At 45.6% G+C, this 12,050-nt stretch overlaps 3 protein-coding genes across 4 annotated transcripts; 1 reads left to right on the plus strand and 2 right to left on the minus strand.

The window, feature by feature from the left end:
* Positions 1-486: 486 nt before the first annotated feature.
* On the plus strand, positions 487-3,862 carry LOC131886437 (G-protein-signaling modulator 2-like). Its single transcript, XM_059234768.1, has one exon. The coding sequence runs from the start codon at positions 1,641-1,643 to the stop codon at positions 3,522-3,524; it is 1,884 nt and encodes a 627-aa protein (XP_059090751.1). The 5' UTR covers positions 487-1,640; the 3' UTR covers positions 3,525-3,862.
* On the minus strand, positions 3,649-6,959 carry LOC131886438 (beta-1,3-galactosyltransferase 5-like). Of its 2 annotated transcripts, XM_059234770.1 has the most exons (3): positions 6,632-6,959; positions 5,847-6,521; positions 3,649-4,601 (listed from the first exon to the last, which is right to left on the minus strand). In XM_059234770.1, exons 1-3 carry the CDS (start codon positions 6,643-6,645, stop codon positions 4,085-4,087), a joined length of 1,206 nt encoding a protein of 401 aa, XP_059090753.1. In that variant the 5' UTR covers positions 6,646-6,959; the 3' UTR covers positions 3,649-4,084. The 2 variants fall into 2 exon arrangements, with proteins under 2 accessions (XP_059090753.1, XP_059090752.1); XM_059234769.1 differs by lacking the exon at positions 6,632-6,959 and having other exon boundaries at positions 5,847-6,613.
* An 884-nt stretch (positions 6,960-7,843) lies between these two features.
* LOC131886230 (uncharacterized) lies at positions 7,844-12,031 on the minus strand. Its single transcript, XM_059234498.1, has 4 exons — positions 11,284-12,031; positions 8,901-9,097; positions 8,583-8,828; positions 7,844-8,393 (listed from the first exon to the last, which is right to left on the minus strand). Exons 1-4 carry the CDS (start codon positions 11,835-11,837, stop codon positions 8,017-8,019), a joined length of 1,374 nt encoding a protein of 457 aa, XP_059090481.1. The 5' UTR covers positions 11,838-12,031; the 3' UTR covers positions 7,844-8,016.
* Positions 12,032-12,050: the final 19 nt, after the last annotated feature.

The raw sequence follows: 12,050 nt of genomic DNA on the forward strand, positions 1-12,050 counted from the left end.
TTTTGAAAAGTTTGCTGGCTATAGCAATTAAGATACTATTTGAGAGTTTTTCAATTATTCGAACTAGGTGAGATTGTATTAGTTGGGACCCGTCATCTCTTGAGGCACCATGTAGTCTGAACTTGAGAGTTACGCCTTGGATAAAGAATGTGGCTTTTTTCCCATCCAGAAGTCTAACTGGAAGTACTCATCCTCAATAGCTGTGAGTCCTACTACCCAATTAAAACACAAATGTGCCGCTGGTCCAAATATATCACCAGCCCTGCACAGCAAATGAGTCGTATACAAATGCACCCTCTACCAATTTCTCTGCCGCTTTTGATGGTCACTATGGTTGTTCGCGTTTTTCCGAGTCCAGCTTCTGAAGACACTGAACGCCAGTTGTAAATTTGAGGGCACGCAGCAACTTTTCGTGGAGGACGGTTAGAAAAACGAAAATCAAGCAAGCAGAGTCGTTACGTTGCATCGCGCCTTCTTGTCCCTTTGAAACCATAACTCAGAGACTCAGCAGCACCGAATCTATTCCGCCCCCCCACACACACACGTACATCCACGGTATTTAGAGTGCCCTCCGACTAAGAGGGACCGAGCACGAATGCGTGTGCCCCGGTTTGCCCCTTGCCTTGGGTTTCCTTCTTCCTCCGCCATACGCTGGTTGCTTAGTAGCGGCTAAGGCCAGAGGCCAGTAGTTCAAGGACCCGATCTTAAGACTCGGTCTGTGTTATTCCAGCAGGTCCGTTTCGACGAAGCTCGAGCGATCGACCCGACTCCGTCCTCCTGGACTGGAGGTCCAGCCAGACTAGTCCATGGGTTGGATGTTGGCTAGGTACAAGTTCGTTGAACGACCCGGACTGCCTTCCACCGAGCGATTCCCTTTGTGCCTTTGCTCGCTTTGCATTTAGTTGGTCTCTCTCTCTTTTCTCCCTCGTTCTTCCTCTGGCTCTGGTTGGAGTCGGTTGGCTACTACCGAACCCAAGAAGGAAGGAAGCAACGACCGATGTGGAAGTTCTCGTCCTCTGCCTGCCCGACGACTGATGATCATCGTGCTCAGGCCTCCGATCCCTCCGATAGATGATAGTCACCAGCTCCTGATCTAACGAGCGAACGACGATGGCCTGACCGAGAACGAGGCTGCCTCCCATTCAACCACCCAGAGTGAGGCCGAGCATAGTGAACGAGTCAGCGAGTCTGACAGACGGTATTGAGCGAGGCTGCAACCTCGTCGCTGGATCCAACCAACCCGCGCGAGGACACCGAGGCCGCTACCAACATACACATACTCAGCACATACTCGCACGCCCTTGGCAGGAGAGGGAGTGATCATTACCATCCAGGGAAGAACGCTCCGACTATCGCGCCGTGTTCTTCTCCCCCTCTCCCTCCCTGCCTCCTCCTTGGGATCCTCCCTCCCTCCCTCCCTCCAACCTTCCATCCATCCATCCATCCATCCTTCAGGCCTTAGATCCATGGCTCAAGGCGTCTCTCTAGTTCTGAAGAATTCAACTTTGACGTAGTCGACGCAGAGACCTGTTGGCATTGGTACATCAAGTTTCATCATCCGATCGGTGGCTACGCCCCCCCCTCCCCCAAAGTTGAGTGGAATATCAACCTTAATCATCTCGTAGTTAGTGACTCGCAACATGTCCACGGACGACAGTGATAATGACACTTGCCTTCAATTGGCGCTGGAGGGTGAGAAGTTGTGCAAGGCCGGTAATTGCCGAGATGGGGTGGCCTTTTTTGAGGCCGCTCTCCAAGCCGGTACGGACGATTTTCGCACCCTCAGTGCCATTTATAGTCAGTTGGGCAATGCCTATTTCTACATGGGTGACTACGTCAAGGCCATGCAATATCACAAGCACGACCTTACCTTAGCGCGAACCATGGGTGACAGACTGGGTGAAGCCAAAGCCTCCGGAAACTTGGGCAATACTCTCAAGGTCATGGGCAAATTTGAAGAGGCCGTTATTTGCTGCCGAAGACATCTCGAAATTTGCCAAGAACACGGTGATCGCGTGGGTGAGGGACGGGCCTTATATAACCTAGGCAATGTTTACCATGCCAAGGGCAAGCACATCGGTCGCATGGGTCATCAAGACCCTGGAGAGTTTCCGGAAGAGGTTAAAGCGCTCTTCGAAAAGGCCGTTCAGTACTATGAGGAGAATATGATTCTCATGAAAGAAATTCAAGATCGTGCGGCCCAAGGCCGAGCCTGTGGTAACCTGGGCAACGTCCACTACCTGCTTGGTAACTTTTCCAAAGCTATCCATTATCACCATGAACGACTGAAGATCGCCAAAGAGTTTGGAGATCGAGCTGCCGAAAGACGAGCCCATAGCAACCTCGGCAATGCGCATATTTTTTTGGGCGAATTCGAAAAAGCTGCCGAGCATTACAAAAAGACCTTGATGTTGGCTCAAGAGTTGGGAGACCGAGCCATCGAGGCCCAGGCTTGCTACTCTTTAGGGAACACCTATACTCTCTTGAAAGACTATCCCACCGCCGTAGAATATCACATGAGACATCTCAAGATCGCTCAAGAGCTCTTTGACAAAGTCGGCGAAGGTCGAGCTTGTTGGTCTTTGGGTAACGCTCATTCGGCCATGAATCAACATAAAGAGGCGTACCATTACGCCTCCCGTCACCTCGAGATCAGCAAAGAGACTGGTGATCGCATGGGTCAAGCCACAGCTCAACTCAATATCGCAGAGTTGTCCAAAACCCTCGGTCTCCCCGAAAATCAGGCCCCAATCTCGCCCACTACGGATAAGCGCAACCGAAGAATCTCAATGGAACGCATGGACATCTTGAAAATGACACCGGATGCCAAAGCCATGAAGAACAAGCATAACGTGAAAAACCAGAACAGCCCTCGTAATGCCGATGGTAAAGATGATGATGGTGCTTTGAATACGTCGGTCGCCAACAAATCGGGCCTTTTAGACGAAGAAGATTTCTTCGACTTCATCTCCAGATTTCAATCCAAGCGCATGGATGATCAAAGATGCTCTCTCTCTTTGCCCAATGGTGGAGACTCTTCTTCTGTACGTGGTAACTCAAATGGTCGTAACAGCAATCACGCCGCTCAGGGTGAATCGGGTGCTCCCAAGGCCGAATCAGGCAAAGACGAGCTCCTCGACATGATTGCGGGTGTTCAAGGATCTCGAATGAATGAACAAAGAGCCACGGTGAGCTTCCTCCCAGGATTACCGAAATCAAAACAACCAGAAATCTTGCAAAGGCTCTCAGTGGCAGCCAACAACGATGAAAACTTCCCGGACGAAACATTTTTTGAGATGCTCATGAAATGCCAAGGAACTCGTATCGAGGACCAGAGATCCTCCTTGCCGCTCGAGGACTCTGACAATGTGCTTCAAGCCGCACCCACTGTGCCTGACGAAGACTTCTTCTCACTCATTCAACGGCTCCAAGCCGGTCGTCTCGAAGACCAACGAGCATCATTTCCTCCAAAAGACCCTGCCTCTGTCCCATCACGGACAGTTAACAAAGTGAATTCCAGATAAAAAAAATGTCTCGTCTTTGTCGTTAGGTTGTCGTATCTGAAAGGAAACGACAAGCCCCACGAACCATTTGATGTCGTCTCGCCTTGGGTGATCATTGCGGTCCTCGTCCCCATTTTCAACGTCATTCGTATACTTTGATATCCCACGAGAATACCTTTCCAATCATGCTAACGAAGAACTTTGAGAAAGTTATTCCTTTGGTTAGAAAGCTAAGCTGGAGAAGATTATAAGGTTACCCAAACCCCAAGCAACTCTTTCCAACTTATTTTTTCCTAATATATTTCTCTGAACCTGTCACCGGCAAATTATTCTGGAAAAATAAATTATATACATTTCTATGACCAGTCTTGCTTATTGGCATCGCTCTTCAGGGTACATTCAGTCCCATCGTTGCATAATAATAGAAGTGAATCGTGTCATTGACATGCCTGAAAGGACCGCAAGTCCACGACGAACTTGACGAAAGCTTTGGGCCTCTCTTCGAGCAAAAGATCAACGGAGTATGAATAATAGCTCACCAATTGGAAAGAAAAGAATCTTGCATTGACCGCAATCAGAGCTCATTTCGGTGGACCACATTGTGGGTTCCGAGCCAAGATTGTCATTTCTTTCTGTTCAAAAGGGGTCACCTGATGAATGGAGATAGTGCGAAGAAGAGTGCATCCCAAAAATTTTGCCGGGATGCGAGCAGCATTATTTCGGAACTCCATCACAAGTCTACGGGGGACATTGGCCATCTCGGCCAAAATGCCCGTGATGAAGACATCTTCCAAAGGAATATAGGGATGGTCCCAGGCTAATGCCAACAATTCGGGAATTGCAGGCGTGGAGATCACATAGCTAGGTCCGGTTACAAATGCCGGGAAGACAGTCTTGTTGAATTCCTTGGGTGAGATGTAATACTTGGAATTGATCTCGTGTGAAGGAGCCCAGCCGCTGGCCACATTTCCCAAGATCAGTTTCTTGCCATGGTTGAGTTTGGAACGGTTCATCCCCGCTAAGAGTGTGTGTAGACGAGGAATTTGCATGAATACATCATCATCCACTTTGACAAGGTACTTGGCCTGTGGGCAGAAGCTGCAAAGAAATAAGAAAGCACGTCTCTTGTATTTAAGGGGAAATAGGTTACTTTACCAGAAGGTGGTCCTTCATTAGCATTAGTAGTCATTATGCAAGAGAAATTAGAAACCTCGATCCTTAGCCAAATCATAGTCTCAAATGGCTGAATGCAGTAATCTTCTGCAAATGATCAAGGCCACTTGAAATGTCCAACTAATCCTCTGCTCAAGCTGATAATCATGGGTTTTCTATTTGACAAACATTGAAACAATTGAGCATGTTCTTAATGTCTAGTGAAGTCAAGTAAAAAGTGCATGCAGGTATGTTCTTCTGTTTAATCAAAACCCAGGGCTTGCCTCAGTAATCCCCCATGTCTCTAGATAATATGATCTGCTATGACACGTTTTCATGATTTGAGCTACCTCCCATCCTCTCAGTTAACACTACTCTTCATAAAAGGAACTGTTGCCCTAGTAAAGCTCAATCGCCCACGGGTGAGGCGTAAATTCTGTTGCATAAAGTGTGACAACGCTCCAAGTTATATTTCTCCACTCCAACTTGGAAGTGGAACACCCTCTTGCTAAGCTTTTGGGCATTGTTCTCTTTTCGTATGTTCTGTTCCACTTGCTGACACCTTTCCCTAACGAAATAACTTCAGATAGAAAACGATATGATAAGTTTTTCGGAAGAATACAAGCAAGATGTTCCAATAAAGGAACGCTCCTCAACCTTATGAGGAAAGCCGAGTTTAGTTTCAGTGCGTGATTCTGTTATGTACGTACAGTACGTTGGAGTAATTATTGCGTGTGTATGCACTGACATAAAAATAATCCCAGGCACCGGGAAATGGAACAACCAAGGTCGGATCAAAAGTAGAGCCAAGCTGGTTATTTAATTACTAGTTGAATGAACTTGAATCAAGCGTTCTCTAAAAGGTGCCCCTTGGCTGGAGTTAAATGTCGGGAGTGATATAAGATGATAAGGTGAATAAAAGCAACAGTGGAACAACCATTCACTTGTACAAGCAAGACCTGGATCACGAAAGGGTTCTACTCTGTTTACATAGACTACCTTGCTAAGCAGGGCATTTCTTATTCACGTTCCAACGGGTCCCAAATAAATGAAACTGAAGCGGCGTCTAGAAACATAAACATTACTGTTGACAATTGTAAGGAAACGCCCCCAAAGGCACCACGGAAAATGAGATCAAGCCATGGACTCAACATGAGGCCACCTTATAAAAGAGTAGCAAACTTGACTTACTCTTGATACCATTGAAGAGCAGCCAGTATTTTAAGGGACAAGTTTTCGTACGTATCTTCATGGTTGGTCAAAACAATGTCTTCGTATTGAATTGACTCGTTAATCACATGCTGGTCAAGATCGGGAGATCTGCCTAGAATGAAGAGCAAGGCCATTCTCTTGCGCTCCTTGACTTGTTCTCCCCAACTCTCACGAATGGAATTCCGTTGCAGAATATGTGATGGAGAACTTATAACAACCACGAGAATGTCGACCTTGGGCTTCTTTTGGCAAATATCCGCTCCTGAGACCTTCCACGAATGTTGAAAGATGTCGCGAACCAAAGGCGCTCTTGCGTCATGTTGTTTCCCTCGAGATGTCATAGTTGGTTCCTTCTCGGTTGGGTCCAAAGCACTGAACTCGCCGTTAATTCTGACATCCTCGTCCTCGTCCACTTGCTTCGTGTTCGTGGCATGTAAGTCTTGGTCCCATATTTCGTTGGGTAACGAGCTTTTAGGGACATCTTGAATAAGGGATCCAATGGTCTTAGGGAAGGTGTTCTGTTGGTGGGACGGTGTGGTTTGTATGCTCCGTTTAGATAAGGCTGTATTCGACCTGGACATCAACTTTCCAATGTGATAGAACCCGATGAGGGAGCATAAGAAGACCGAAGCACCCAGAATTCTGATAGAAACCCTAAATGGAGATTGGATGGTAGGTTTCATCGGGTAATTGAAAAATAGCCTAATGGCTTCCCACACAGTACCAAATGTCTTCACTAAACAACGGCCATACAATGCACTCACCATATTAACTTCATATTAGCCTTCGGGACTATGGGCCTTCGACCTAACCATCCACCCTATTCACATTCTTCAATTTTCACCGGGTTTTTTTTTGACTTGCCACCGATTTCAGCTCTTGGTTAGTCAGTGTTTTTCAAGGCACCGACCGATCCATCCCAGAAGTTACTATGATAGGAAAGACCTGAGTACTGGAGTGTCTTTTAAAATCCGGATTTTCTTCTGTCGTTTGTATGTGAGCGTGTGTAGCCAGAGGTAGTATTTCGTCCGTACAGTATGTGAAGCTCCACATGTACCTGCACATCAACGAACGCATCACGGCCGTTCGGCGTCATTTGGTGATTTCACCTTGACGCAAATCTTTGATGGACCTGCCTAGAGACCCTGGCTTAGCTCCTTCTTCTTAGACGTGGTCGTCTTGGTTCATGACCATCATCGTCTTCTACGTCTTGTTGTTTAAGAAGAAGAAGAGCTTCCTGGTTTCCGTGAAGAAGAAGCGTCTGCATTCTGCATACAACAAAAAACACCAATCCTTAAGCGACCTTTAAGAGATACAGATATGGTAGATTTTGGTAATGAAACCCTGAATACTTGAAAGCTTCCCAACATAGAGTCCATTTCAATTTTGTTTTAAGTGCGTTTTAACCAGAATGCAACTTTAGATTCACGACTGAAACTGAGAGCCCTAGTACTCCGACTCGATGCATTGTACATTATGTTTACTTAAGATCATGGGTATGTTTCCTCTGAACATTATTATTTGTACTTTTTGAAGTCCAATTATGGATATATTTTGACTGTGCTAAGTTATGTGTCAGTTTTTTCCTTGAGGCCTTAAGAATGGCATACATAAATCATTAGTGGAGATTTCTGGAAAAAAGTAAATTCTGCAAATATTTGGTACCTTTGCACACAATTACGTAAGAAGGCTCAAAATCGGGTCCACTTTCTCTTTTGCATTGTTCGGCGGGCTTCAATTCACTTCAATTAACAGTACAATTTTGAACCCGTAAACATGAAACATGGATTACTCGTTCCAGTTAGAAGCATCCCATCCAATCAGATTGTCTCACGACCAAATATCATATTTTTTCAAAGTCTTTGGCGAGTAGATTGAAGGGGAATTTGAGAAAAAATGTTCGATTCTCTTCGATCGCGTGTTGTAAGACGAAAATGAAAGGTTATGAGAAAGCTCAATGTTTGACAGGCTGAATGAACGTTACTTCTTTGATTTATTTCTTGAAATGAAAATTCGATTTGAGCTGACAAATAGGAACCACAGTTGGCAAGTCGGTCACAAGCTGAGAATCGATTGGACAGATGCTTTCAATAGAATTGAAATCCCTCGACCCAGTCTTGACAAACCGATATTATTGAATTGAAAACAATCAGGTTTGATAGAGCTCGTATTGATCCAAGGGCATTTCGGGTTTCTTTTTCTCGAACAGAGCCTGATTCACTCTGTGTATGGAGTCTCGTATGAGAATGGTGTGCTCTGATGTAAATGGATTCTCTTTGGCAGCTAGAGATCCTTCCGTTTTCTTCCGATGGAAATTACCCTCATTGTTTCTCCACGTGCACTTCAAGCGACCTTCGTCCACTTCGAGCTCCATGAATTGGACCAAGGCCCTTAGCGAAGACACAAGGTCGTCTTTGAGGGTCTCGAAATGAATCACATGAATATCCTCTGGTTCGGCCTCGTGGAGCCAATCGAGATAGAGATTCTCCCAAGAGGCAATCTTCACTCGCACAAAATGATCCCAATCTACGAAGTAACATCAAAAGAACAGATCCATATACATCACTGTACAAAATGTTCAGATAGGCAGAGACCGCAATATGCGTTTCACAAATGATGCTAAAGTGCGTACAGTAGACGGAGATGCACCACTGGATTCCTAAATGGCTCAGCCTGTATTCGATAATGTAGGCTCCCTTAAGAGGGAATGTTTACCTTCGCCTAAGAATTGATCCTCATCTGCAAACCCCGTATGACCACCTGCATCCAAATGACGATGACCAATAATGGCTCGGAAAGGGTTCCGTATCAGCAAAATGGCTCGCTTGTCGAACTCTTCAAAGTGGTTGAAATTGACTTGCACATCCCTGGGTTCTTCAAGCCCTTGCCCTGTGGTGTGACCATGGGACTTAATGGCCACTGTCATCCCGGAGTTCCAAGGTACAATCTCACCATAGAGACCTATAAAAACAATTCAAAGCTAAAAGTGCCTTACTTCTGGGAAACCAACCTTCTTGTGCCCACCAATAATACCTTTTGTTCCAAGCATGAGGTCGTTGTACATACTACCCGTGAAATAACCCGTTGCGCCTTCGACCAGGTATCTGAGCCACGTGTTGCCAGAACTTGGATAGGACACCAGTCCCAATGGTTCGAGTGAGTGAGGAAGAGCAAATGATATGGAGTAATGCTTGCACTGTGCATCATTTAGATACCATGGAAAGTGGGTGCTGGAATGAGATGAGATCCAAGTTAGTGCTTTCAACGTCTGTGGGTAAATCCCGTCTTCCACGTGTTTGAAAGACTAACGTAACAATCGTCCACTGAATGGACAAAGTCTGTGAGAAGGGGGAAAATCTAATTGCTGATGTATTACACACGTTTTGTTTTTTTTTCAAACAATTTGTCGAATCATCCTTAATTGTCGAAGAGTGGCGAAATGATTTAGAGCCAGAATGAGGGGAAACACCCCTATTTTTCTTCATTTCGTACGAGGGTGGCTGATCCACCCTTCCATGGCATTGGTACTCGTAGGAATTGTCTTGTGAAGTGGGTCTGAGTAATTTGACAACGGACACCGAAACCGAGCCGAATCTGTCACTTTCAATGAATGTGCTTTTGATGACAACGAATGAACATGAAGGCTCCAGAAAGGCGTTCTCCACTACGTAAGATGTTAAGCATTGTCATCCTAACGTTGTCAAGTGCACGAATAGGAGACCAATTTTGCACGCATTCTGTATTCTGTGGTACTGGACTCGAATCGGGCGCAAACACCGTCGGTCTTGTTTGAATGTGCCAATTCACCATCGGCAACTCGTTTTGACCCAATTCCACCCAGGAGACGAACCAGGAGGGACCAAATACTAACACCAACTACGTACACTGAATAAACGTTTGTTTTGGGTTTACGTCACATTCAAAGCTCAACTGTTCCAGTTCGAAAGCGACTCCCAGACATGATCCGTTGACGTATTCCTGACGATGTTTGTTGATTGATGGACTAAACCAGTAAGTTGAGCCATCACTTTTTTCAACACCATCAGCCACTTTAAGAGAACAATCGCCCTCTTGGTCAAGAGTTCCCACTTCCTATCCTGCCCAGTTTGCATCAGGAGGCTATTACGTACGTACGTAGTCCAAGCGGGTTGCGAGCAACGTTGTACTGCTGGTTCAGCATGATTTCCATTATTTCCCTGATCAAGACGCATTCACTGTACAGTATATCCTAACAGTGATTAGTGAGTGTGCCAGACCAGACCGACTGGTTGTTTCGAGTTTCTCCGCCACATCCGTCATCGTGCATCTCTGAAATAGAATGGCCCCCAACGGCCACTACTTCAGAGTCCAGTGGCCCACTTGATCAATTAGAAAGAACTTCCCATCTGTTTCCCATGAAAATGTTTGGAGCTCTTTTTAAGCTAGGGCCTCCGCTAGCCTCTTTCCTCCTTTCCTGAGTTCTATTGCAACAATCACTCAGTCAGTTAGTCATCAGTTTGAACACAGTTAGCACGAGAATGGACGGATGAAAGAACGAGCGAGCAGAATGGTGTTTTGGTGGAGAAACAACCTTTTTAACGGGCCCAACCATGATGAAAATGGGAGTGCAATAGTCGTGATCGTAGTCGTAGAGGTAGTAGTCGTTGTATTATGGAATGGAGGAGGTGACTTGGAAAAAATGTGCGGAACAACAAACCACACAAGATGATCGCATCATTAAATTGATCTGCGAAAACTGCCGCAAATATTCACTGGAGAAACGACTGTGAACAACGCACTCGTCTCGAAAATTCTTCGTACATTCTCGCAGAAAGTTGCGAAAGAGCGACTAGAAGCAAGCAAAACAATCCGTTGTATTTAATTGAATTCAAAATTGCTCCTTATGATTTTATTGTCACCACTAAACCAAGTATGATCCGCTATCAGGGATGAAGTTTTCTTGAAGCGCGCCTACGAATTCGTTTCGTCATTTTTTTCCGACGACCAAGGCAAACCAATTTACAAACTAGTCAACAAGATAGAAAAAGAAACCAATGATAATGTAGGAATGCGGGCAAAACCAGCCTTGCCGTGAAAGGCGCAAGTTTCATTAGGAACTTTCCCTTGCTCGGCCGGGATTACTTTTCTCTTGCGAGAACCCTGAGTCGAATTAATCAACATTCCTTGCTACTGCTTTCGAGACAATGGATCTCAATTAATTAACATCGAATGCACAGCAACAACAACGACTAATTTCACAACACGCCCTTCTCACATAACAGACACAATACAGAGCAAGTATCAGACACGAAATAATCCTAGTACCTAATAGATACTAGGGAATACGTGGACGATCGAAATTGCACCTCTGATTGGTGTTATGTACGGAAAAAATGTGTACATTATGGATTGAATGGATAGATATGATGGCACTTACACATTTTGCCAAATCCCTTCATATTTGGACCATTCATCGATGGGTTTGTATTTTAGCGTGTTGGGCATCCGTATGAGTGCTTGAGGAAAGGACACGAGCGCATGACCTCCGCCTTCTTTGGTCAGTGCCACTTTTTGACCCCGCCGGTCTAGGAGCCTCAAGTAGACCTCTTGTCGTTTATCCTCCATTTTTTTCATCTTAGCAATGATTTGTTGGATGTCGCCTTGAGTGCCTAAAACTCCCATGGGTCCGTTTTTCCTCATCGACTCAATCAAGGCCAACGAAGGATTGGGATTTAACTTGGGGATCTCCACAAATCCCAGTAGGACTCCTGGTTCAACCGGAGAAGAACTGGAGTTCGAGGAAGAGGATGAGCCAGATGAGTTTGTCATATCCACTATGCTTGTCAACTCGCGTCTCATTCGGGGAGGAGGAGGATCAAGATTGTGTCTCGATGAGATCCCGGAGGATTTGAATAGAAGCCCGAGCAGAAGCAATAACGAACAGAGACTCAAGGCTCCGACCTTATGAAATGTCAACTTGAACCGCCTCATTTTGCCATGGAAGTGACGGATGGATATGAAGATTGATCTCGCACTTTGTTGTGCTTCGTTTTAGTTGCTCTAGCAAGGATATCGTATGGTGCACGTAGGTTCCTACCTCACGTCTGAACACAGTGCAGCCCACTCGTCAACTGAGGACCGACAAGAACGCGCACCAACTTGAAGAAGTGCATGGTTTTGTTCGGGCACACCGAACAACTCTAA

This window comes from Tigriopus californicus, chromosome 9 (genome assembly GCF_007210705.1).
Source record: "Tigriopus californicus strain San Diego chromosome 9, Tcal_SD_v2.1, whole genome shotgun sequence".
Classification (NCBI taxonomy): domain Eukaryota; kingdom Metazoa; phylum Arthropoda; class Copepoda; order Harpacticoida; family Harpacticidae; genus Tigriopus; species Tigriopus californicus.